The 27,262-nt window shown below is 44.8% G+C and overlaps 1 protein-coding gene across 9 annotated transcripts in view; it reads left to right on the forward strand.

Annotated features, from left to right (window-relative positions):
* The window catches only part of KALRN (kalirin RhoGEF kinase), a 638,197-nt gene that overhangs the window by 177,439 nt on the left and 433,496 nt on the right, over positions 1 to 27,262 (forward strand). For all 9 annotated transcript variants that reach the window (XM_025374819.1, XM_025374820.1, XM_025374821.1 and 6 more), the window contains exon 6: positions 25,745 to 25,867. In XM_025374819.1, the coding sequence (XP_025230604.1) occupies positions 25,745 to 25,867 (123 nt within the window). The remainder of the gene's footprint in view (positions 1 to 25,744; positions 25,868 to 27,262) is intronic.

Genomic DNA, 27,262 nt, shown 5'->3' on the forward strand with positions numbered 1-27,262 from the left:
GATTCAAACAATGCATGATGTTAGATGAACCACTGCAGTCTCAGCCGGGTGCCCTCTGGCCTATAACTAATGGGCCTGTCCTCCACTGTATTCACAGAACACAAGCCGGGTCACCCCTCATTGGCCTGGTGCAGATTAAGGCTCTCTATGCAGCCCTGTTTCACATCTGGCCACCCCTCCAGTTGCAATAGACCCTGTGTGATGAAGGTGTCCGCCCTGCAAACACAACCTATTACTGAAGAGAAGGAATGGGCCTCTTCCCCACTGGGGGCCATATGTGGTCTTAAAGGTCATTACGTAGACTCATTGTAGATGTGCCTTTGGCAAATGGAAGGGTGAGTGCTACTCAGTGGAGGATCCTCCCCATACACACCCCTTACTGGGTGCCTAGGACACATCTTATAATGGTAAAACTAGAAGCAACCGTGAAGTCCACATGTCTACCTCCTACACACTGTAGAAATCCCAGCCTTGCCATCTGATGACAGTCATTGTGACCTTGTGATGTCAGTGTGCTGATGCCAATGATAAGTATCAGAAAATACTGAAACTCCCATCTGCCTTCTAGTCTGGGGAAGGCCCTCAGTCTTCCAGTCTTTTCAGAGAAGGAGCAGTGCTTCGAAGAGCTCTGGTGCATAACTAGACTTAACGGATTGAGAAATCTTTATCTATTTCATTTCTGAATAAAGGAAGCTCTACTGATGTCTACCCAGGAGGCCCATTTTTTAGTCTTGCCCAAAGCTATTCTGGAAAGGAGACGATATTCGCACTTTGGGAGAATCCCCAAAAGAGTGAACAAAGCTGGCTAATGGGGCTTCCAGTATTGGAATCATGCCTATTATTGGTTTATGCAGCACGTTGTATTTATTTCATGTGTAAATGCATGGTTGGGAAACACCCAAGACAAGATCCTTATCACCCTGCTTGAGAGGATATTTTGGTGCCCACCTCCCCCATGACCAAGACAGCTAGCACAAATGAGAATCTCTCATTTGTTTTTAGGTGTTCAGCGGAGACTGTGGCCTCTGTGGCTGTCTGGCCCAGCCTTTACCACTATGGGAAAGCTCACCTTGGAAAACCTAATTTTTAAATGCCGTCCTGCAGTATTCATTTTTGCATGGCAAAATTCTGTTCACATCCATGGGTGCCATGCTGAAATGGAGCTGTGGTGGGTGGGGTTAGGATTTGTCCTGGGGTGACACTTACCAATTGTGAGACATCAGGCACATCTTTAGCTTCTCACCTCCAATTATGTTACCGACAAAACAAAGATAAAGAATTTATGCTACTTCTACTTCATCATCTTTTGACTTTTCTTCTGCTTCCACACTGCACTGTTCTCATGCACAATACTCTCTCTTCATGAAGACATCTTTCAACAGGAGAAGTGGGGTGGCCACAGTGATGGTGGTGGTAGCTTTGGAGGTGGTGATGATTTGAGAATAAACTTCTGAGGAGATGTACCAGAATCTGCAGAGTGGTTTGATAAAGCCCTACCCCACCCCAATCCATTCCTCTTCCTTCCTCTTCCTTTGAGACTTGCTGCACTAAATAAATATCTAAGCCCTTTTACAACTTAACAATTGTATAATACTTTTTGCTTTTTTGTTCTTCCCTACATATTTATAGTGGGTTCTTGTCTTTTCAGGATTGTTGCCTTGGGTCATTATGAAAAATAAGGAACCTCTCAGCAAATAAAACCCTACTCCCTTGAGGTTTTGTTTGTTTATTTATTTGTTCACTTAAAAAAAAAAGACAAACTTCTTCGCAGGGTTGTTTTGAGAACTGAGTGGGGTGATGTATGTAGCAGTGCCTGGCATGGTGCCTGGCCCAGCATAACTATTCCAGGAACATTGGCTTCCCTTCCTTCTCCCTGCGCTGTTTCAGTTATGATTTACTCTTCAGTCATGGGTGCCTGCTGAGACCGTGAAGAGTGTCACTGATGCTCTCTTCCAAATGAACCTGCTCTAAATCATTTTCAGTTATCCTTAATGGAACAAAATTCAGAATTGATTTTTGAGAGAAGTTGGAAATTATGGTATAGATTCATGGGGGCCCTGCAGGTCACCAGGCTATGCAGTGCCCCTGGGCAGGGCACAAAAGAGGAGCATATAAATCAAATTGGGATCACACCTGAGGGGTCAGGGCAGGCAGATCCTCCACGGGGAAAGGCCTCTGGAAAAACAATGTCTGTCCTTGAAGCAGCCCCAGAGGAAGTGATTCTTCCTGGTGTCCCATGAGAGGTGAGCCCCCATCCCCATGCACCCTCTACATCTGAGACACTTGTCACCTTCTGCTTTGCAGTATAGCTAAGAGCATATTTGTCCTATTCTCTTGCAAACTTGGGGCCATAAATACTTCCTATGGCAATGTTTATGCATTTTAATATTCTTGGAAGTCTGTGCAAACAAAATAATGTTGCTTTTATGTTAATCACTGTGAGAAAATCTACACTAGGCACCACTGGGCATCGTGGCAGGGAGCAGACCACTGTGCTAAGGGTGATGTGCTTATTGTGTTTTGCGGCTGGTATGTCCTGTTGGCCACATTAGCATTGCAGGACATCCCCAGGATGCCCCGTCACTGGGCAAAGTATCCCCTGCTATTTCCTGTCCTCTTCCTCCAAGGTATAAACAGTTCTGGTCACTCCCTAGAGCCCAAAACAGGACCCAAAGTCTTATCCTGCCTGGGGTGACCAGAACCAGTGGGGCTGTTGTAGAGAAATCCTGCTGCTTCTACTTCCCTGGTGGGCCCTGGCCCACAATGTCTTCTCTTCCCCACACCTCCAATACCCCTATTCCCCATGAGGCAGCAGCAACATGATTCCACTGTCATTTGTCAAAGTGAAGTGCCTTTGCGGTAATTACAATATGTAATTCTTTTGGGAATGTTCAAAGTATTCTCACACCCATGACCTTAGAGATTTTATGGCCCAGCCCTTCCTTTTACATAATAATCTTTGACCCAGAGCAGAGACCCACCCTAAAATCATCCAGTCCATGGTTCGTCATCTGAGCCTCCTATGTACTGTATGTGGTAGGCCAGGTGTGCACGTAAAGGGGCATCATTTCACAGATGGAAAAGCTGAGACTTGGTGTGCTTGAGTGGTTTGCTTGGGATAGAGTCCTCTGCTTTGAAGCTGGTGCTCCTCCCTCTTCTCCCAACACACACACCCACACACACACACACGTGCGTGCATGCAAACACATGTGCGCACGTGCACACACACACACTCTCTACACCCTCTCTTTGGAGGCTCCTTGCCGTTCAGGACAGATGGTGGCATGTGCCAGCAACCTAGGGTGGCTAAAGGGGCTGGGAGCTAGGAGGATAAGGGTCACTTGACATGTGTCCTCACCAGTGCTGTGGTGAAGGGACAAGCACTTGACAGGCCTCCAGAGGGGCGTGTCATATCTCTGTGTTGTTCAATTGCCTGAGCCCTTCATGTTGGGAGGGAGGCTTCAAAGAGCTGTGACCTTTGGGGTGGCCGGAAGGGCAAGGCCTTTACTGGGTGGTTGTAATTTCCTGCTTTTTTTGGAGAAAGGCTCCGGTGCCCTCTTGTTCCTGCTCTCCCCCTTCGTACTGAGACCTTAACCACCAAACCCCTCCACCTCCTGTTGACTGGGCTCAGGGCAAGGAAGGGTGTCTGTGTCCCGCCCCCTGACACAGAACACAGTGTCCTGTATTATTTCCAGCCTGCTGGTCCTGGGAATTCCGACTTACTTTTTCTCATTTCCTCCCCCTGAACATTAGAAACATTAGATTCCAAAAATAATCTAAGTCACAGTGTTCTACAGGCTGCATGTGTGTGTTTTCTCCCAAAGCTGTTTTTCTCCCTTTTAAGTCCTTTCTCTCTCTCCTTTCTTCCCTCTCCTGCATTTTCAGCCCCATTTGTATCCTGAGATTAGCAGGCCTGCAGGAGGAGTGTGGGTGTGGAGAACAGAATGGAGGAAGGATGGGGAAGAATGCTCAGGCATGAGGCTTGGCTCACTTCCACAGTTCTCTCAAGAGGGTGGAAGGTGCCAAGACCTGAACTGCTGTGTGTAGAGTCTGCCTATGCAGCCCCTGCTTATGAATGGACCCCATAGAACTGTGGACCCCATAGTGACTCTTTGGAACTGAGAACTGAGACACTGTGTTAACAGTACTTTCCAGAATCTGGGTTGTCACACTGACTCTTTCTGCAGCAATTGAGGTGAGCTGTGAAAAGAAGGTCTGATCAGAGATGAAATATGTGTGTGTGTGTGCGTGTGTGTGTGTGTGTGTGTGTGTGATGCAGGGCAGTAACTGAGAAAGGTTCATTGACTCATTCATCAACAGATATTGAGTGTCTACTGTGTGCCAGACCTTCTGCTGGGACTATGTCTCTCTACTTTTATCCTAGCCCTTGGATGGAGGATAGTCTAAGGCAGTGCAGAGAAAATCAGAATTAGCACTAATGTAATTCTTGATACATTGTAAGGAAAAGATGGTTTAGAGAGTCACCACTCCAGTGGCTAGAACCTGGGTGAGTTAAGATATCAAGGTCTCTATTGGTTTCTGGGTGGGGGTAGGGCTGGTGGAGGTGGGGTGGGTGTCTTAGTATGTATGGGAGAAAAAGCATGGAGGTGGTCCAAGCAAAAAGGAAACATGTCAGCTCTGCCGCAGTAGGGGAAACGGGAAAGGTTTTGGTACCTTGTTTGAAGAATTAAGGACATTTCAGGTGTACTTTATAAAGTAAAACAAACTGAGTCTCTGTTTGGGGTGGGAAGCTTTCCCAGGGTTTCTTTCCAGGCATTTTACTTTGAAGAACCTGCTTTCCTTTCTTTTTTCTACCTTCTACCCTTCTCCCCTGTTCCCCTTCTGCTCCCTTTCCCATTTGTGACCTTCCTGGTCCTTGCCCTGGCATCTCCTCAGGCTTGTCCTTACCTTTCGTGCACCTGTTCTCTCTGAACGTGTTGCATGGCCTTCCTTTTCCATTCCTGCTTCCTTCCTTGGTCAGAGTTAAGGAAGAGTCCCATACAGAGTTCAGGCCTCCTGTGGGGGACGGAGAGAGCACTGGCTTTGGAACTGGAGAGACCTGCTGGGCCACTTGTAGCTGAGTGACTGTGTTCAGTTCACCCCCTCTGAACACTGGTTTCTTTATCTCCAAAAAGATTTTAATATATGCCTTAGGATTATTGTATGAGTTAAAGAAAATGTACATAAATCTTCCGGCGTGGCTGGAGCCTTGAAGACACTCAGCACATGGAACAAATGGCAGATTTGTGGAGACAGACTTGTGCTGGCCCGTGTAAATGAGTGGAATCAGCAGTAGACAGTTGCCTGGGGAGGCTCTCTTGTGAGGCATGCATGGGGAATACAGCCCTATCCACAACAAAGATGCCAGAGTAGACAGTAAGCAGCCTGTGGCAGCAGAGCATGGAGGTGAGGTAGAACCTGGTGGCTGGAGAAACCAAGAAGGGGCCTTGAGGAGGAACTCATCAGTGGGTATTAGACACTCGGCTGCTAGCAGGGAGAAAAGGAAATGGAAGCTGTAACCAGGCTGGCAGGATCTTAGAGAACACTTGCTGAAGATAAGCCAATCACTGTGCTGAGCACTGTGCCAGGGATGGGCATTTGGAAGATGAGCTGCATTCAGGCCTTGCCATGTTGGAGTAGAGGGCACCAGGAAACAAATAGCCATTGCACATGTAAGTTCACAACGGTGTCTATCAGTGCTGTGGGAGCATAGAGGGAGAAATGTTCAGCCAGGGTTTGGGATGCAGGGAGATGGAAGAGTGTGAACAAAGGCACAGCAGCCTCAAAAGGCAGGCTGGATCCTGGGAATGTCTGCAGTCAGGTGTGACTGGAGCACAGGCTGTACAGGGAGGAGTGCAGGAGGTCCATGTTCACGCCATGTGGGTTACCAGGATTCAGAGCACAACAGAGAGTCAGAAGTCCGTGGAATAACCAGTGGACCACAAGGAAAACTGGATTCTAGCAAATGGTTCAGGTCTTGCCAGAAGCATCTGAGAATCCTAGAGTCTTTGATTCAGGTCCAGTCCTTTACCCAGGGCAGAATTCCCTTCCAGATGTGCATTTTTCCAGATTCTTCTGAGCATTTCCAGGGCTGAGGAAGCCACAGCTTTGTGGGGCAGCCTGTTCCACTGTTCCGTAGCCCCAGTTGTTAGAAAGTCCTCCTTCCAGCAGGCCAGAATCTACCCTCCTGTAGTTCCACCCTGAAGTCCCAGCTCTGTCTCCCCGGGTCACTGGGGAACTACTCTCTTCCTTCCCCTACAGGGCAGCTCTCCCACAGCTTGGGGACAGTGCTTGGGGACCTTCCTCGTGTTTTCTTTACCAGATAAAGTTCTGTGAGTTCTTTCAGCCTATTTTCATTTGACATGGGCTCTACACTCTTTAATGCAGCTTTCCTGGGACCAGTTTTTCAAATGTGTGAGGGGACACAGGAGGAGTCTGAGGCTTTTGGTCCCACTTGCACAGGTGAGAATGAGATTTTGTATGCGTAGGTGCACTAGTTTTTGTAGCCCAGGTTAGTTGATCTGAAACCCCAAGAGTTCGCCCCCCAGAGAGTGATGTTCTCTCACTCGAATAGAGAGAGACACTATCTCATATGTAAATACAGGAGGATGTCTTCTCACATGTGAGCACAGAGAGATTTTTCTAGTATGGAACTGTTGGGTTAAAGCATTCTGGTGCCAAGGTCAGTAGTAGTTACTGTTTCTCAGGGAAAAGCCCAACTCAAGGGTATCTACTATTCAATCCCGTTCCTGTATCCCATGGCTCTTCCTGAGGTCATTCCCAAGGAGAGCTAAAGCCTCATAGTCTTATCTTGTAAAGAGTCGGAAACCTGTGGTAAAACCAACACGGCACATGTATCAAACCTGCACATTGTGCACATGTACCCTAGAACTTATAGTAAAAAAAGAAAAAAAACACACACAAAGGAATATTAATCTCTTGGAGGAAATCTACCACTAGCTGGAATCCCAGAAGGGTTCTTCCCCCAGTCCCCCATCCTATGGCCCCTTTGAAATCACACTCTCTTGGTTTGCTCACCTCCAGCCTCTCCTTAGTAAGCTTTCTCTAGCATAAGAATGTCCTGCTATAGGAACAACTGCTGCTGTGGTGAGAAGATATACTCTGTAACATATGCTTTCTGGTGGAGAGATAAAAGAGGGTTTGGTTTCCTCTATCCTCTTTAGAGATTGGGTTGACCGGCTTGTCCCAGATTTCCCTGGGGAGATGACCTTGTCATGAGGTGGCAAGAGGGGGTACAAACACAAGGGCCCTAGAATGGAAAGTGAGACTGGACTTGGGCATTCAGCTCCCATCCCTCAGGGTATTCTCTTCTGCGCTTTGCACATTCCCACCTTTTCATGCCTTTGTTCATGCCAACACTCCTCCCATTTGGAATGCCTGCTCTACTGTAGGTGCCTATTAAAGCCCTCCCTCAGCTGAAGGTCCAGCTCAGATGCTACTCCCTCTGTTCTCCCCTGTTGGAGGTGCTTTCTCTCTCTGAGCATTTCCTGCAGCCCTTATCCATCCCCCTCAAATCATCCCTGTTCCATCCCATCTAGCATTATAGCTAGGTACTCAAAGACCTCATTCCCCCAATTATATTGAAAATTTCTGGAGGTCAGGACCAGTGTCTTCAATTACTCTGTGTTGACCAGAGGCACATAGTGCCAAATAAATAAATAGTTGACTGTGACACAGTCTGTACTCACTGGGCTGCTTGAGAATAGACCTTCTGTGAACATTGAGCTGGCACAAGAGCACCACCTACTGCTGAATGGTTTCTAGGAACGCTACCTTAATGCACTCACTGTTGAAAACCAAGGTGTTAGCAAGTTTCACCTTGCAATGGAGGAGTGATTTGAAGGCAGGAAACCGGTTCTGGTCCTTTTATACTAATCCAAGTGGGAACAGGTGAGGTGGTAGTGAAAGTAGAAAGGGAAGGGGCAAACCCTCAAGACACTCTAAAGGAAAGAAAATGAGACCAGTGACTGACTGGATGTCAGGGAGCAAAGGCAGCAGCACGAAGGCCTTCATGTTGGGAGAACTGGCAATGGGACATGAGTGGGAACAAATCCCAAAGACATTTTGGAAGACGGATGGATAATTAAATGAAATTTTAATTTTAATTTCTTTTAAGGCACAGAAAAGTGAAAGTGAAAGAAGTGATTATGAAGGTTACTAAAAACATTATCATGTGTTAGCTGGTTATTGCATTTCTGCCCTACTTTTTTTTTTTTGGAGACGGAGTTTCGCTCTTGTCACCCAGGCTGGAGTGCAATCATGCGACCTTGGCTCACTGCAACCTCCCCCTCCCGGGTTCAAGCGATTCTCTTGCCTCAGCCTCCTGAGTAGCTGGGATTACAGGCATCTGCCACCACACCTGGCTAATTTTGTGTTTTTAGTAGAGATAGGGTTTCTCCATGTTGGTCAGGCCGGTCTTGAACTCCCAACCTCAGGTGATCCACCTACCTTGGCTTCCCAAAGTGCTGGGATTACAGGCATGAGCCACTGCGCCTGGCCTCTGCCCTACTTTTAGGGACAATGGGTGCTATCTAAACACAGGCATTCACCTTGGTCTTCTGGAAGCCTTGAGGAGTGATGGGGCTCTTCATTCAGTAAGTTCTTCCTAAGCCCTGCAGAGTATACACTGCAGGGTCTGGAAGCTGCAAACACTGCCAAGCTTCTCCTTGTGGATGTGCCCAGCCTGGCTCCCTGCATGTCCCCTTACCTGCCTGAGCCCCATTGCAGAGGCTGCTGCTGGAAGAGGGGAGAAGGGGCAAAGTGGGGTGCCTAGTCCTCCTCCTAAACTTAAGGTCAGGCTCACCTAGCACATACCAGCATAACTAGGTGGTGGTCTTCTCCACAAGAGAAGGACTCCCACAGGGAGGCCTGCCTCCTTCTCCCAGAGAGGGGCTCCTGAATGAAGAGCTGCCTCCTCCTTAGCCTCATGTGGAGCTTTGTTCCCAGATGTGCAAGTGATTGGCACAGCCGATTTTAGGATGTGTGGGAGGACTGGATGAGAATATCCAACAGACACTCCATTTTTGCAGTAACAATAATAGTTACCATTTATTGAGTGTATCCCTTATGCCAGGAACAACCATTAGCTCATCTAAATTAACTTGCCAAGGGCCAGATCTCAGTGCCTAAATTTAGCTCTGGGATAAAGTTGGGCATTATTTTCTCAGCCTGGATTAAATAGGATTTGACCTCTTCAAGTCTACATTTTGGGAAGTGAGTGAAGTACATTCCCTCACTCTGTTCCTGAAAATATTTTATCAGCATTTGTGGTTCAAATGGAAGGAATTTGGCCACTCAGAGTCAATATCCCGGGGCTGTCTGGGCTGACTCCTGGCTTGGTTAGTCCTGTTTCTCATCTGCTTGACTTGCTGGCTCCTGGATGACCATTCCTTCACCACAGGAGGGTAGTCAGTGTGTTGCCACTGCTGCAGGGAATAGAGTGCATCCAGGTTCACAGGCTGGAAATAAAATGCAAAAACACCTCATTTAAAGTCTGAAAATATTTATATTAATGACTTGGTGTGATTTTTTATTACATCACTTAACTTGAGGAGGGCAAGAGCAAGGAGAGCGGCCTTTTAAGGCTTAGCATTGAGCGTGTACTTCTCCAGACAGAGCTGAACTACAGCTCATCTGTCAAGAACAGTGTGTGATTTTAGCATGAAGTTCCACAGTCTTAGTTTCTCTAATCAGAGAGCAGCTACTTGTTGTGACTGCCAGTTTATCTTGTCTGAACCCAGGGGAAGTGGAAAGAGACTAGCATGCATTCTGGATCTGCTATGTATCATATGCTATACTCAGTACTTTTCGTGTATTATCATATTATGATCTTTATCTTCTTTGACCCAGACTTTTGAAGAGTTTGTGTGAAAAAAATGGGAGAGGGAACAAAATGGAGGAGAAAGTGGAGGCAGAGACCATCAGTTGGTGAGCAGTCTGCAATGTACTAGTTGATTTTTGTTCTATGAGATCAAGGCTGGCTTGGTCCCCCCTTTGCAATGAGATAAATGCCTGTATATCTGGGAGGGTCTCAGTGTAGACACTCACTTCAGGGTTAAAAGCAAACCTGAGCTATCACTCCCCTCCAGTGGTTCCCCAATGCATCTTTTGCCCTTTGTGATCTGGTATCTCCCTATCTCCTACTATCCCTTCTTTCTATCCCTCATTTTATGCTGCTGCTTTAAACCTCCAGGCCTTTGCTCAAGCTATTTCCTCTGATTAAAATGCCCTTTCAAACTACACCTTCTTTGCATGATGAAATCCTGTTGTCTTTCAAGTGCTGTCCAGGTGTTGCCACCCAGAAGCCATCCATGCTTTTCCCTAACCCTACCTCTGCCAAGTTGGACCAAGTGCTCCTCTACTGTCTGCCCACAATACACGTCTCTTATAGTCTTTTTCACATTTTATTAACATGAACAGAATATGGAAAGTGTCTGTCTCCCTCACTAGACCGTGGCCTTGATCTTTTATCCCCAGTGTCTAATCCAGTGTCTGGAATACAATGAGCACTCCACACGTGAATGAACAAGCACACTAAACATCATGAGCATGTGACTCTGGGTGTCAGGATGCTTTGGGCTGCAAGAAACAGAAGACGAGTAAAATTTGCTTAAATATCAAGGAAATGTATTCACATTTTAAGTAGTCATTCAGAGACAATGATGTGAGCTTTAAGATTGATGAATCAGTGCGAGCCTGTCTTCAGGCACTCGGGATCTTCCTGTCTCACTCATCTGCTGAGATCTCACCGTTTGGCCGAGAGCTTCATTGCAAGGCTGTTTCCCTTCATGGTTCTAAGACAGCTGCCAGTTGTAACAGAGCAACATGCTTCACTATTCCCCAAGTGATAGGGGTAGCAGGAGAAGGAGAGAGAAACACAGGCAGACATTGACTTCTCTTTCCCAGAAGCTCTAAGCAAATCTCTCCTCAATTTCGTTGGTTCATACTCACTAAGACAAGCCCAGTCCTGAACCTGTAAATAAAAAGGGGAGTGAAATCAGTATGACTGGTTTGAACAAATGATCTGGGGTGAAATGAATGTTAAGGAATCGATGTCCAATATACTACTCTAGAAGGAGTACTATATCCTTCTTATCCTTAGAGTCTATCATGTCCCATTTTCTCTTTCCTTTCCTCTGGAACTCTAAGTATGCCTGTGTTAAAACTACACTACCCAACAGGGCAGTCAGTAGCCACATCTGGCTAATTAAACTTAGTGAGTACAGTATACACTACTGTGGTGATAGATATACTACAAGCTCCCAGACTTCACTGCTATGCAATCTATCCATGTAGCAAAATTATATTTGTATCCTTTAAATTTATACAAATAAAAAATTAAAAATAAATTTTGTTTGTTCGTCTGTTTGTTTTTGAGACAGAGTTATGCTCTTGTTGCCGAGGCTGGAGTGCAGTGGCGTGATCCCAGCTCACTGCAACCTCCACCTCCCCGGTTCAAGTGATTGTCCTGCCTCAACCTCCCAAGCAGCTGGGATTACAGGCGCACGCCACCATGCCCGGCTAATTTTTGTATTATTAGCAGAGACGGGGTTTTGCCATGTTGGCCAGGCTGGTCTTAAACTCCTGACCTCAGGTGATCCACCTGCCTGGGCCTCCCAAAGTGCTGGGATTACAGGCGTGAGCCACTGCACCCTGCTTAAAAATAAAATTAAAAACTCAGTTTCTCAGTTTCACTTGCCACATTTCGAATATTCAAAAGGCACCTACTGGCACACCAACTGGACAGGACAGATATAGAACATGTCTGTCATCACAAAAGGTTGTACTGGACGGCACTGCACTAGATATTTTAGTTATGTCCCATATCTCTTCTGCTGTGTTTTGTGCTTCTATTTGCTTTTCTCTCTGTGCTTCAGTGTGCTGTTTTCTTTCTTCTGTTTCCTTCCTTCCTTCCTTGTTTCCTTCCTTCCTTCCTTCCTTCCTTCCTTCCTTCCTTCCTTCCTTCCTTCCTTCCTTCCTTCTTTCCTTTCTCTCTCTCTCTCTCTCTTTTCTTCTCTCTCTCTCTCTCCTTCTTTCTTTTTTTTTTTTTCTTTTGTGGAGTTTCACTCTTGTTGCCTGCCCAGGCTGGAGTGCAGTGGCATGATCTCAGCTCACTGAAACCTCTGCCTTCCGGTTTCAAGTGATTTTTCTGCCTCAGCCTCCCAAGTAGCTGGGATTACAGGCACCTGCCACCACGCCTGGCTAATTTTTGTCTTTTTAGTAGAGACGGGCTTTTACCCTGTTGGCCAGGCTGGTCTCAAACTCCTGACCTCATGATCTTTCTGCCTTGGCCTCCCAAAGTGCTGGGATTACAGGCGTGAGCCACTGTACCCTGCCCAGTGTGCTGTTTTCTATTGATTTGTTTCAAGTTCATTCATCCTGCTTGCTGCTGCATCTATTCTGCTGTTACACTCATCCAGTGAATTCTTTTTTTTTTTTTTTTTGAGACGGGGTCTCGCGCTGTGTCACCCAGGCTGGAGTGCAGTGGCGCGATCTCGGCTCACTGCAAGCTCCGCCTCCCAGGTTCACGCCATTCTCCTGCCTCAGCCTCCGAGTAGCTGGGACTACAGGCGCCCGCCACCACGCCCGGCTAGTTTTCTGCATTCTTAGCAGAGACGGGGTTTCACCATGTTAGCCCGGATGGTCTCGATCTCCCGACCTCGTGATCCACCCGCCTCAGCCTCCCAAAGTGCTGGGATTACAGGCTTGAGCCACCACGCCCGGCCTTTTTTTTTTTGAGACGGAGTCTCGCTCTGTCGCCCAGGCTGGAGTGCAGTGGCCGGATCTCAGCTCACTGCAAGCTCCGCCTCCCAGGTTTATGCCATTCTCCTGCCTCAGCCTCCCGAGTAGCTGGGACTACAGGCGCCCGCCACCTCGCCCAGCTAGTTTTTTGTATTTTTTAGTAGAGACGGGGTTTCACTGTGTTAGCCAGGATGGTCTCGATCTCCTGACCTCGTGATCCGCCCGTCTCGGCCTCCCAAAGTGCTGGGATTACAGGCTTGAGCCACCGCGCCCGGCCAGTGAATTCTTAAGTTCAGTATTATACTCTGCAATTCTAGAATGTTCATGCAATTCTTTTTATAGATTCTGATTCTCCACTGGAACATTCCAGTTTTTAATCCACTTTGTCCCTTTTCTTTAAGATGTCAATCATAGTTATTTCCTTGTCTGCTAATTCATATCTCGATCATCTTCTATAGACAATGTTATTGTTTTGATTATCAGTAACTTTTCCCTGTCTCTTTATATATCTTATGATTTACCTTGTATTGTGGATATTGTAGATGATACACTGTAGAGGCTCTTATTAGTTTATCTTTCCCTAAATATTTTGAAGTCTTATTCTAGAATATAATTAAATTACAAAAGATTATCTTGATCCCATTGAGCCTTGGTTTAGACTTCAGTATAGTAGGTATATTTTTATCTTTTTATTAATCCTAGGGTATAGCCCTTATTCTAAAGATAAGGCTCTTATTCCTATAGCTTGGTGTTTCTGGGGTCCCAAATGAATGCCCAGAGAGTTCATGAAAGCCTCTCTACTCTGCTTGAATTAGAACTCCCAGCATTTCCCCAGCACTGTGTGACCTCTAAAATTTCTGTTTAGCTCTTAATATGCCCCGTCTCTCATAGCTGTTTTCTGCTAGACTTTCTGGAGTCTTGTCCTGCATATGCAAAGCTTGGGATTTGGCTGTGGACCTGAGAGAAATTTTAGTGAAGATTTTAAGTAGCTCCTCTGCATCTCCTTCCACTGTAATATCTTGTCACCCAAATCTCAGCCTCCTTACCAGTCCCTGAACACTAATATCCATTTTTCATATCCATCAAGACTATTGCTGCCCTCTGCTCAGCTTCTATTTCTCTGCTCCACAGTTAGGAAAATATCCTCAGGGAGAAAGCTGAGGTGAATATGGGCCTTACATTGTATGCTTTCCCTCTTTCAAGGATCTTTGATCTATATTGGTTATTGACCAATGCCTTTCAAATAGCTACTAGACAGTAGGGTTAAATCTGATACTAGCTAGTCATGGACAGACCATAAGTCTCCACATGAACATTTTAATAAAAATGCAGGTATATTGAGGTTACCTGGAGAGCTTCTATGGAATCAGAAAATCAATGGTAGGACCTAGGAAGATATATATATAAGTAACTTGGTCATGGTCACACATTCTGGGTGGCATATTAAAAACTCAAATCTAGGCCTGCATAACTCCAAAAGTCATGCTTTTGAACCATTAAATTGTCTCCCAAATACACACTTAAATCCTGGACTATCTGTAGTCACACAGTGCCTGCTATGGTTTGAATGTGCCCCCAAATTTCACATGTTGGAAACTTAATCCCCAAGTTCATATGTTGATGGCATTTGGAGGGGAGAGCTTTAGGAGGTAATTAGGATTAGATGAGGTCATCAAAGTGGGACACCCCATGATGGAATTAATGGCTTTAGAAGGAGAGGATATATATATATATATTTAATTTTTATGTATATTATATGTATATATTTATTTAATTTTTGTTTTTTGAGACAGAGTTTCACTCTTTCACCCAGGCTGGAGTGCAGTGGTGCAATCTCGGCACACTGCAACCTCCACCTCCTGGGTTCAAGTGATTCTCCTGCCTTAGCCTCCCCAGTAGGTGTGACTACAGGTGCCTGCCACCACGCCTGGCTAATTTTTTGTATTTTTATTCAAGATGGGGTTTCGCCTTGTTGGCCAAGCTGGTCTGTCGCTCCTGGCCTCAGGTAATCCACTAGCCTCTGCCTCCGCCTCCCAAAATGCTGGGATTACAGGTGTGAGCCATCATGCCCAGCCATGAAGTTGTATTTTTTTAAGAAAACATTTCAGACAGTTCTAAATTAAAGCTGTGTTTGTGAACTACTATGGTAAACACTAGAGAAATGAGTTTCTAAGAAAAAGAAGTCAGTATGGGCTTATTTGGTCAAGAAAGGCATCAGGAGGAGATGAGACTTCAATTTTGAAGGATGGGAATAATCTGGAGATTTGAGTGTGGGTATTTCATGGTGGGGGGAAATGTGGACACAATATAGGGATGGAATGAGCATAATATGGTGTGTTTGCATGGCAGTGAATAAAACAATTTGGCTGCAAAAGATACTTGGCGTAGGACAGTGATGTGAAATAATAACGTAGATTTGGACCAGTCTGGGGTTGGGAGAGGCCTTAAATACCGGTTAGGAAGATTGGATTTTTCATTGTAGGTATCAGCAACAATATGGTTTGTTTTTTGTTTTCTTTTTATTATTTTGACTGAGAGAATGACATGGGAAAGCAATGTATTAGTGCGGTGAACCTGATGGGGTCAGATGGCTAAGTATAAGGGACAGAATGGAGTAAGGGGACCAAATAGGCAAGTATTTTTAATTTATTATCTAGGCAGGGTGGGCTGAGGGATAAGTAGCAGCAGCAATGGAAGTAAAAGGCATATTCCAGAGTTATTTGAGAAAATAGAGAAAAAGTTGAGCTCTGAGGGATGATGCCAAGGTGTGGGAAGACAGGAAAAGGTGGTAGTTTTGAGATGCTTGTGGAACATCAAGAGGATATTCATATTGAGTCCATAGATACTATCTTAGTTTGTTTTCTGTTGCTATAAAATAATGCCTGAGACTAGGAAATTTATAGAGAAAGATTTATTTAGCTCATGATTCTGGAGGCTGGGAAGTCCAAGAGCTTATAGCATCCTGTGAGGACCTACTTGCTGCATCATAACATGGCAGAGGGCACCACATGTCGAGACAGGGCAAGTGTGCTGGCTCAGGTTCCTCTTCCTCTCCTTCTAAAGCCACTAATTTCATCATGGAGTGTCCCACTTTGATGACCTCATCTAATCCTAATTACCTCCCAAAGCTCTCCCTTCCAAATGCCATCAACATATGAACTTGGGGATTAAGTTTCCAACATGTGAAATTTGGGGGCACATTCAAACCATAGCAGGCACTGTGTGACTATAGATAGTCCAGGATTTAAGTGTATATTTGGGAGACAATTTAATGGTTTAAAAGCATGACTTTTGGAGTTATGCAGACCTAGATTTGAGTCTTTAATATGCCACCCAGAATGTGTGACCATGACCAAGTTACTTAATCTCTCTGAATCTGTTTCTCTACCTAAAATAAACAAATAAATATATTTAAAAGGTTGTGATTATGGCATCTATTACCTCATAAGGCTGTTATGGGGATTGAGATAATGTGTGTAAACCCCATTGTGTAGAGCCTGGCATGTATTTATTCTTGTCAGTTATCTGGGAAGTTATGGTTAGAGAACATTATGAAACAGGAACTTGCATGGGATTTAGGTTCAGGTGGACACTAGATTCCAATTTATCTTCATCACTTACAAGCTGTGTGATCTTAGCCAATTTATTTGGCCTCTTAATAGTGAGTTTTCACTATGTTTAAAATGGAATTAACAATACCTTCTTTGTAGCATTATTATGAGGATTATGTGACATAAACTATGAAGGCTCTTGGCACAGGCACATGAAATAAGAAATAGTATTAGTGTTGTTAAAGTTGTGGACCCCGGTGGATATTCACATGGAGAGGGTTTGATGGATGAAGGGTAGAGGACTGAGGTCCATCTTTAGATTGTCACAATAGGCTGTGAGGGACACAAAAGGAAGCCACAAATTGGCAGCCAGGGAAGTGGGAGGTAAGTTTAGATAAGTCAATGTAGGATTGGAGGATTGGTAAGCTTTCAAAATTAGAGTTTTCCTATCATTTTTGTCATACTGAGACTAGATATGATGTGTCAAGGAAGAAAATTCAAGTATGTGAAAACACTGATTCTCCAGAGAAGATGTTCACAAGTCTAGAGACTTGTGAAAGAAGGAAGAGACACTCATCGTGTCTGCAGCCAGATGGGCTGCTGCTGAAAATTACCTGGTCTTGCGGGGCAGACAGGTTGGAATTTCAGAAAGGACTGAATCTGATTCTGACATGAGGTCAAAGTGAATGAGAACTGATGAATAAAGAATTCAGAAACTAGGAAGTGACGGGTTTTCATCGTGGGTGTCAGCTCAAGAAAGTAGTAAAAGCAACCATATTTTAAGGGCTGAAGGAGGAAGTGGATGGAGGAAAAACAAAGGCAGTAGGGGCAGAACACACTTCTGAAAGTTTGGTGATGAAGAGAAGGAGAGACAGAATGAAGCTCTGAGCTCACTGGAGGGCTTAGCAGCAGGGTTAAGAGCATCAACTCTGGAACTAGACCTCCTGGGTTTGAAACTTTGACTGATGTTTATTAGCTGTGTGGCTTTGGACAGGTTAATTAGTTTCTTGATGCCTTAGTTTCCTAATTCATAAAATGGAGATGATGATATTGAGGGTTAATATTGGGGAGATAATTATGAGGTTATTAGGAGGATTAAGTGAGTTAATATAATATAAAGTGCTTAGTACAATATCTGTCACATAGGGAGCATTTAACAAATCTTAGTTGCTGCAATTGTCATAACCATCATCATTATTGATGTTATGGAGATAACATTAACATATCATGTTATGGAGAGAAGGGAAGAGGAAGAAAAAGAAGACAAGAGGCTTAGTACTGTTGTAGCTATAGTTTGGCTCTAAAATATGAGCACAGCACCTACCAGGGAGTCTTCTTAGGTCCTACTAAACACTTGGACTTACGAGACTTCCATGGGCCATCTTGGGTACTGATCTACTGAGAATGATATAACACGGGAACCACAGCTTGCCAGCAGAGCAGTGCTTACAGCAGTTCAGCTCAGCCATTCGCTTAGGTGCAAGGAGATAAGATCTGCTTTGGGCAGCTGCAGGAGCTGCCATGGCTTATAAACTCCATGCCCCATGGGAACCAGTATGTTTGGTAACAACTCCATTGGCACAGCTCCCAGAGTTTCTGCAGTGAACATTGCAGTTATAAAAATCACCACCTCAAGAATGTCCAAGATATGGTGTACCCATCAGGTGTTTGCAGTTCACTTACAGTTCCTCCCAATCCACATGAAATTTGTGAAGCAGGGGGTATTTTTTACCATAAGAAACATAATTTAGCAACATGTTGGCACATACCATCTTTTATCTGTTTTCAGGGAAGCTGAACTTGGATGTTAACTGAAGGTCAAGTTACCATGTAAGAGGGGAAAGGGTTTTGTTAACCCTTTGCTCGTAGTGGGATATTTGGCTGTTTTACGGAGAAATCAGACCTGTTCTAGATTGTGAGCAACATGTAAGGGTGTTAGACATGGGATTTGAGATTTAAGGAATTTGGGTATGGAAGGTGTAAGAAATGAGTTAGGGGATCCGTAGCATGTTTACAGGTCAGAGACATGGCCTGGTCAGTGAGATGTTTGGCATCCTGGCCAGTTACTGAGGATACAGTGAAAGTGTCTCCCAGGTAACCAGGCTGCGCTGTCCTTCCTTGAGCAGACTGGATTTATGACAAAAGACAAAAATGGCTTCTCTTTTACACAATATATAAAAGTATGCCAACTGACATGCCAAAAACACGAAGGAAACAAGCAGTGCTTCAAGAGATATTTATTACACCTACAGCCTCTCAGGCCCATATCCCAGCTGCCTCCCCTGTCTGTGGATATCCATGTAATGATCTCTTCAGAACCTGAATACCCTGTGGCCTGCAGGGTTTGCAGGATACAAAAGAGGTGAGGTGTCACATTCTTTCAGTAAGGAATTCTTGGAACCTGGAGATAACGCCACATTTTGGGGTCCTTTATGTTTCTTTTTTTCTCTCTCTCCACCTTTTCGTTTTTGGAAAACTAGCAAAGCTCAATTCTAGGAGAGTGGATAACTGAAAACCAAGAAGGGTCTTGGGGGTGCTGGGCCAGAATATACACACATGAGGTCTGTGTGTTACCCTATTTGCACAAGAAAATGTGTCCTGGGTCAGTCCAAGTTCCATGAAAGCAAAATTGCAAAGTAGGGGGGGATTTTGCCTTTGATTCTCAAGTCTATTTTAGGGCTTCCCTCCTTCTCTCTAGGACCTCTCTGCCACTTTGTAGGATCTCATCCCTGGGTCATGTTCACAAAGGACCTTGCCCTCTTACTAAACTGTTTCTATATTTAGGATAAACTAATTGCAGGAGGGATTGCAGGAAAAATTGCATTTTAATAGGCTTATCACCTGAGTGAAAAACTGTTAAGAGCCAAAGGGACTGAGTCTCTAATAGTGAGAATTGAGGTGTGGCAGAGAGGGTGGGGAAGGAAGAGTCTGGAAGCAAGCCAAGAGGAAGTAAGATTCCCTGGTCAGGCCACCCAGGGACAGCAGGAAGGCACCAGTGCCCTCAGGCAGAGCCCTGAGAGGGTGTCTGGGCCTCTGAGTGCGTGAAGGTGGAGGTGGTGGGAGGACGGACAGGCACCTTTGGGCTGTGTCTGTGCAGTGCCCTGTGGTCACTCTGAGGGTGCATGTCTAGGTGGGCAGACTGTGGATGTTTTTCATGTGAGCTGCAGGTGTGATTCCCCGGCTACTGCAATCTTAAATTCACACCTTTCCTCTGTTTTTTACTATAATGAAAAACATTTGGAAAATATGTGCAATAGAATATATGCTCATATGTGGATTTCAAAATCTATCATATGTGTAGCACTTAACAAAGCATTTTCATAGCCATCATTTTATTTGAATCTCCCTGATACCCTAAGGTTTAAGTAGTTTAAATTGTTACCCACATTTTACAGATAAGGAACTGAGTTTGAGACCAATGATAAAGCTTGTCAAAGTTTATTCAGCAGAGTCTGTACTGATTTGAATTCTGTTCCTTGCACTCTCACACTCATAAAATTTTATTTTGGAATTAACTGGACAGCTAGTTTCCCAGATATAACAAGGTTCACCTGCAAGGAGGTTGTTGGTTCTCTCCAGGGCACAAGCTTTTATGGATGATCCACTGTAGTGTACACAGGGTATAGTGAACATGGTTGCTGTTGGGATGTGCATATTTAGGCAAAGAAAAGCCATTGGTTGTCTTGTGTCCTCTTAATCAGCTCATCAAAGCTGAATATGAACATATTTAATACCAATGTAATCTATAATTACAGTATAAAATACTAACAATAGATAGTAAGGTGGTTTGAAAGTTAAAACTCTAAATCAGATGCTTTTGCTAAATTTGGCAAATGAAGGAAAATAAACACAAGATTCTTAATATACTTGTCCTATGAAATAATTTATGCTTCTTTAAAAAAAGAACAATAATAACATTTTAGCTATTCCTATCATTGAAAGGAGAAAAAGGTTTCTGTTTGTTTTCCTAATTTGCATTTAAATAGATTCATTTAACATTTACTGTATTAAGAACTAGATTGTATATTTTCACTGGATTTTAGCCAGCAGAAAAAAAATTTACTTAGCTTGGTTAAAAACAAAACCCCAAAAGAAAAGGGGGAAAAAAAAAACCCAAATGACTTACGTGTAACATCTATCTTCTTAATGAGACTAAACTATGTTGATTTCAAAGAGATACAATTTCATTATTTAGACATGAACTTTCCTCTTTGTAGAATTTTTTTTGTTATATTACATTTTGTTGAACTCACCATTTGTGGCTTCTCAAAAAACAAAGACAAGTTTGAAGGCACTTTGGAGATATTTTTAGTTTAAAATGTCCTAGCTGGAAGGGAGCTTAGAAAGAGTCTGCTTATCTGGACACTAGCAACCGAAGAACTTATGTCCAACTCAGCATTCATTCATTCATTCATTCATTCATTCAGTGAGTACTGAGAGAACTAGAGCTATTTGAATCAGCTGTCCCCGGACATCTGGTATTCCATCTTGGTGGGGCAGGCAGTGGAGGAAGAGGAGAAGAAGGAGGAGGCAGAGAAGGAGCAGGCTAGATAATGGCAGGGGAATGTTCCTATTGAGGAATAGCACCTTACCCAGCTGGAGTACTGCAATGCCCTTTCAGCCAACTTTTAACTGCCCTGTGGAGCTCAAGCAGAGCAAGTCTTACAGCCATGTGAGCAGGAGGCAGGGCGGTGTCCCCAAAGCATGGCTTAATGGTGAATGTGGCCTTGGGTAGAATGAATTAAATCTACACCCTGGAATTTACTTCCCTGAACGTGTTTTCCTGCCTGTGAAGTGGGCCTGATGATAGCACCTTGTGGGATTGTTTTATGGATGCAATGTAATGATGAAGGGTGAGTGAACATTTTGAACTCTAAAGCATCACACAATTGTCAGGGCTGAGACTAAGAAGCTTCCCTTCGTCCCTTCTTCTTTTTTTTTTTTTTTTTTTTTTTTTTTTGAGATGGAGTTTCACACTGTGGCCTGGGCTAGAGTGCAGTGGCACAATCTCAGCTCACTGCAACCTCTGCCTCCCGGGTTCAAGTGATTCTTCTGCCTCAGCCTCCCAAGTAGCTGGGATTACAGGCACCCATGACCAAGCCCAGAAGCTTCTCTGGCTATAAAATAATGCCATTTTTCTCACTGACATTATTTTATTCAAAAAGATAGAAGTGTAAGTTGTAGCAATGAACATATCTTCTGATCCAGGAGAATCAACAAAACTATTTTTTATTTTGGGTGGAAAAAACGCATTCTGTACATTTCCAGATTGAGCCTATTATAAAGCAGGATGCTTACCTCCATTCTGCAAACCACTATCTCTTGCAAATGAGGAGAAGACCAGAAATGAAGTGACTCTTCCACAGTCTCATGTGGAGTTAGTGACAGAGCTGGGCCTGGAACCAGCCTAGTCCTCATCTCACTTGACTGTATATATACATGCACATGCATGCATTCATGCATGCACACATTCTACCTCTGCCACCAGTTCCACTGAATGCAATAGAGATGACTATGACCCTTGCAGACAGCCAGCCTTGCAAAGGTGAGGATTATATGCAAGTAGGCAGCAATTTTATCCCCAGAGAAGACTTGTGATTGTCCCTTAGGAAACCCTAGTTCCTGACATCACATGAGACCATCTAATCCCCAGAGCAGGTCTTTTTCTTTCTGCTGAGATGTGTGTCGCCTCTTTGGAGCACCACCTCCAGTGACAGCTAAACTTTTCCAGAATGTCCCAGACCCCAGTGACAACCTGGTATGCTCCAAATATAGGAGGCAAAATCAGTTGGGATGACATGGGCACAGACCTCATTCTGTAAGAAGCTGATTCAGCAAGGTGCACAGTTCCTTCGGCACTCTCAACTCTCACCTTTCTTTAACTCATTTTTGCATTGCTTTCCGCCCTAATTGGCTGGTGTTCAGCTTTCCCTACTCTGTGGTCGAGGGATCTGGTGCCAAGCAATCTAATCATTCTGGTGCCAGCACATAAGTCATCTACTTATTTGCATATCTAAATCACCATTTAACATAAAATACAGGGAAGGTCACTTATCGGCTACTGAGACATCCAAGAAAGTGTATGGAGTGAGCATTTTCATCACAAGTTCCAAGGACTTCAGGCATTTCAGACTTTCATTAACTTTATTGATTCTTTTGTCAATAAAGAAAAGAAATGAGAAATTATTTTAAAATAGGGCTGGGAGGCAGGCTTTTAAAGATAAAAATTACAGAATGAGAGTCCTCTAAATTCCTGGGGCGTCTGTCTTTTCCTTCTTGTCCTTAATAATAATTAAAGAAGAAAAAATAAAAGCCTTGAAGAAATGCCTGTGATGTGAGGGTAGCTGAGGCTGGAGGACCCAGTATAGTGCACAAAGCACAAATATCGACCCAACCTCTACAGGAGCCCCAGCCTGAAATAAATCCTCTGACACTCAGAAGTAAAGAATGGTCCTTTCGTCCTTTCTTTACTGTCGGTGTAAGTAGATGGAAGTGTAATTCAAAAGGGAGAATAATCTCCAAATCATGCACATTTGCCTTTGGAAGGTGATGTTTTTATACTTAAGTGTGGGTTGTTACAGCCCTGATGTCTCTCTCCTAACCTTTAGACACAAATAACTGCCTACTGGATACCTCCCCTCTCATAAGCCTCCCAAACTCAGCACATCTAGAACAGAACATACTATTTCCCACCCAAGCTTCATACCTTACTGTTGAGGCAGCATCTGTGGTGGTACTTTTTATTACCAGGACTCAGGGTGCCATGCCAGAAGCCTGGCTGCTCTCTCTACCTCTTCCCCACCTTCTCCTCTCTAAACAACCAAGTCCCCAATCCTCCTAGTAGCTCTCAAATCTGCCAGTTTCTCAGACTCTACTGCCACTCCCCTAATCCAGGATTCCAGGTCCTCGCCCTCGTCAGGATTTCTGGAGCAGCCTTCTAGCCATTTTTCTCTTCCCTTCCAGTCCACATCCCTCACTGCCATCAAAGCTCACTTCACACTTCACAATCCAGCTTAAAACCTTCCACCAACACCTGGCAGCCGACAATGTGTGGTCTAGGTTCCCCGAAGCCTGTGTACAAGGCTCTTTGTGGTCAGCCTGTCCCACCTACCTCCCCAGCCACACCTGCTCCTTGATGTCAGGCTCCAGAACACAGCTGAGGACCCTTCATTGTCCTCAACACAGTAGGCTGCCCCAGTTCTGTTGCTTTGCCTGAGCATGCATCCCACTGGCCACCTCACTGATTCCTACCTGAATCAAGGCTCGACTCAGATGTCACCTCCTCTGAGAAGCCTTCTCTGCTCTTCCCCATCTCCTCAAGGATAGGTGAGGTGTCCGCCTCTGTGCTCCCTCAACAGCCAGTATTCACCTCTATCTTATCAGTAGATGTTTTTTGAGTTGTAATTTTAATCACATTGTGTGCCAGATTGTAATAAAGTTGTATCTGAGTCCATGTCAACTTTCCACATTAGCCTGTAAGCCACTAATACTCAATACTTTAGTCATTTTTGCCTTATGTCACCTCCAGCGGTCCCTGGCATATAGCAGGTGTCCCATAAATATTGGTTGAATGTAATTGAAATAGTCAATTCACTCTTCTGTTAAAGGGACATAATTGGATAAGGCTGCAGTTCTGGCTCCGGAAAGCGGGTACAATTATGGCCACTTCTTAGCCTGCTTCTGTTCTCAGCTGCTTCCTGCTCCACTCTGCAACTGGGCTGCGGCCTTTAGTCCATCCCAAATGCAGTGTGAGGCTTAAGTAGTGCAGTTCTCTTCTCCAAATGTACTCTTTCACACCTTTCCTGGCTTTTGCTCACTTAACCATTGTATTTTGGTCTTCCACATGTGTGAGTCACTGAACTGAGATGATGAGGAGCCTCGGGCTATGGCACATTGGAAATGGTTGAGTTTCCAGGTCCTCACCCTCATCAGGTTTTCTGTAGCAGCCTTCTAACCATTTTCTCTTCCCTTCCAGTCTGCATTCCTCTGGGGAAGAGAGAACTGTAAGGGACATGTGATGGCTACCTTCAAATATTTAAAGGGCTGAGAAAAGAGTAGAATTTTCTGCTCTGGACAGAAAATTACAGAAAGTCCAACTTCAGCTGGCTTTAATAATAAAGAGGATTTATTGGCTGAGGTCCAAGGAAGTCCAGAGACAAAGTGGAAACCAGACAACGCTCAGCCAGGGCTCTGCCTGCTTCCTGCAGTTGTCTTGGCTCCACCCTTTCTCTACCCATTGGCTTCACCCTTAGGCTGCCAGAAGAATGGCTGCAACAATTTGAGGTCAGAGCCACACACAACAATACTGGAGGAAGAGAAGCTATAACTAAATAACTAGGATTCTGTTTTCCTATAAGTTTCTAGCAAACTTCCCTTGTGTTTTATTGTATTAAATTGGATCACATTCTTATATCTGAGACAATCCCATTGGTTGGGAAATGTCATGCACTGGTTGGCTTAGGTCTGGTGTCCCAAAGAGCCAGGGGTTCTGGTCAGCTCCCGTTGAAGTATGTGGGCTGCCTGGAGGACGGCTGGATACCTAAGTGAAAACCAGGGTATGGAGTTAGGAGGAGGAAGATGGCTCAATGCCCACTGTGCTAGCACCAGGCAGTACTTATACCACCCTTAAAACCCTCATTTTCTGCTTCCCAGTTGGTTATAGCAGAAACCCTGGAATCGTGAGGCTGCAGAGTTATGAGAAAAGTTGATTCAGTTCAGAATCAATTCAACATTGTGTGTGGCTGGGCAGTGTATAAGAGGGGCAGGGGCGAGTAAGGATGTCTCTGTTGCTTTCTTCAAAGATTTCTGTCTTCTACTAGTGCAGCAGGAGATGCATTAAGCCTCCCAGCTTGTCTCCTCAGCACCTGTCCCTAAAGCAAGCATGCTGGGAATGGTAAACAGCTTCCTCTCCCATCTCCCAATCATCTCACTCATTTTCTCTTTTTCCCTTAGGCTCTGTAATGCAACACAGCGGCTGCTGGTGGGTTCTTTTTTTATTTTTTTTGAGACGGAGTCTCGCTCTGTCGCCCAGGCTGGAGTGCAGTGGCGCAATCTCGGCTCACTGCAAGCTCCACCTCCCGGGTTCACGCCATTCTCCTGCCTCAGCCTCCCGAGTAGCTGAGACTACAGGCACCCGCCACCGCGCCCGGCTAATTTTTTGTATTTTTAGTAGAGACGGGGTTTCACCGTGGTCTCAGTCTCCTGACCTTGTGATCCGCCCGCCTCAGCCTCCCAAAGTGCTGGTGGGTTCTTAAGCTAAAAGTGAGGGCCCTCCTGAGAAACCAGGCTGTGGCCCACCCCATTAAGACTCTCCGACTCAGAACAATAACTGAGCAGCAAGAGAGCTTTTCCCCCTTCCACTAGCTCGGAAAGTTTTGCCCTTTTCGACCCATGACTATTCTGATTACGCTGTGCTTTCTTGTCCCCTCTAGATGTTCGACTGGATAAGCCACAACAAGGAGTTATTCCTGCAGAGCCACACGGAGATCGGAGTCAGCTACCAGTACGCCCTCGACCTCCAGACGCAGCACAATCACTTTGCCATGAACTCTATGGTGAGCTGAGGGGCTGTTCTCAGGGCTGCCTCTGGGAGTGGGAGAGTGGGGAGAAGGGGGAGGAGGGACAGAAACAGACTTTCCACTCAAGGAAGAACTGTGAACATGCGGACCCTTTGGTATTCCATTTGTTGGAATGAGGATGAGTGCAGGGCATGTGGCCAGCCAGCTGTTCCTGCAGCAGATTATGCCTCCAGATCCTGCTTTACACAGTGAAAGAATGTGCCGGGGGTTGTAGGAGGCATTGGCTCAGCTCAAGTCTAGAAGGGCGAGTTCCACCAGTTCCACTTCACTGACTTAGCCAACGTTTTTTTGTCCCCAGCATATGTGAGTCACTGAGCTGGGATGGTGAGGGGCCTCAAGCTGTGGCACATTGGAAATGGTTGAGTGACCTGGGGCTGTTTAGACTGGGGAAGAGAAACCCTAAGGAACATGTGATTGCTGCCTTCGAATATTTAAAGGACTGCCTTAAAGAGAAAAGAGTAGAATTGCTTTATGTTTGTTTAGAAGGCAGAAATGTTCAGGGGATGGCAGTTTGAGGGGAAGGCAGGACATGGCTCAGAGCAGGAGGTGGGGTGGGATGCAGTGGAGGATAGTGAGCTCTCCATGATGGGCAGTGTTCAGGCAGATGCTGAACACTTAGAGAGGGATGTTTGCTAACTGTGTGGCCAGATAGAACTTACTGTACCTCTCTATGCTTCAGTTTCCTTATATATAAAATGGAAATAATAATAGCTACTATATAAGGTTGTTGCAAGGATTTAGTGTGTTAACTGTAAAACAATGAGAACGGCGCCTGGCACATAGTAAGTCATCAGTAAACGCTGGTGTTATGATAATGATAAGGATGGAGGAGTTCAGTCCATACGACCACTCTTATTCTTCATAAACCTAACACTTAGGGATATATTTTTGTTTCCCTGCATGGTTACCCTTTATTTCAAAATTGTGTCTGCTCCTTGAAGCCACTATATTTCAAATTCCTGCAGCCTAAGAATGCCTGTCTCCTCCACCAGCTCTTCCTACCTGAATTATTGGTCCAGAAGACTAGCTCCACCCTTCCTCATATATCTGAGAAACAAAGACAGCTTATCATTGTAGCTGATGATGTTGGGAGTGGAGCAAGTGTTAGAAAAACAGAAACAAGGTGAATCACAGAGGCCAAGAAGGAAGAGAATTTCATTTTCTACCAGGCTCTTTTAAATATGCTGTGCACCGGAATTAACACACTGGAGAAGAAATATTTTAGGTTGATGCAAAAGTAATTGCGCTTTTGCCATTACTTTTAATTAAATAATTCTGGCTTCAAGTTGTTCAATGTCTAACTAGAGAAAGAAAACTTAGACAATCATGGTGCAGCTTGATATATGTAGTGATAGGGATATGCTGAGTTAA

Source organism: Theropithecus gelada, chromosome 2, assembly GCF_003255815.1.
Source record: "Theropithecus gelada isolate Dixy chromosome 2, Tgel_1.0, whole genome shotgun sequence".
Taxonomy (NCBI): domain Eukaryota; kingdom Metazoa; phylum Chordata; class Mammalia; order Primates; family Cercopithecidae; genus Theropithecus; species Theropithecus gelada.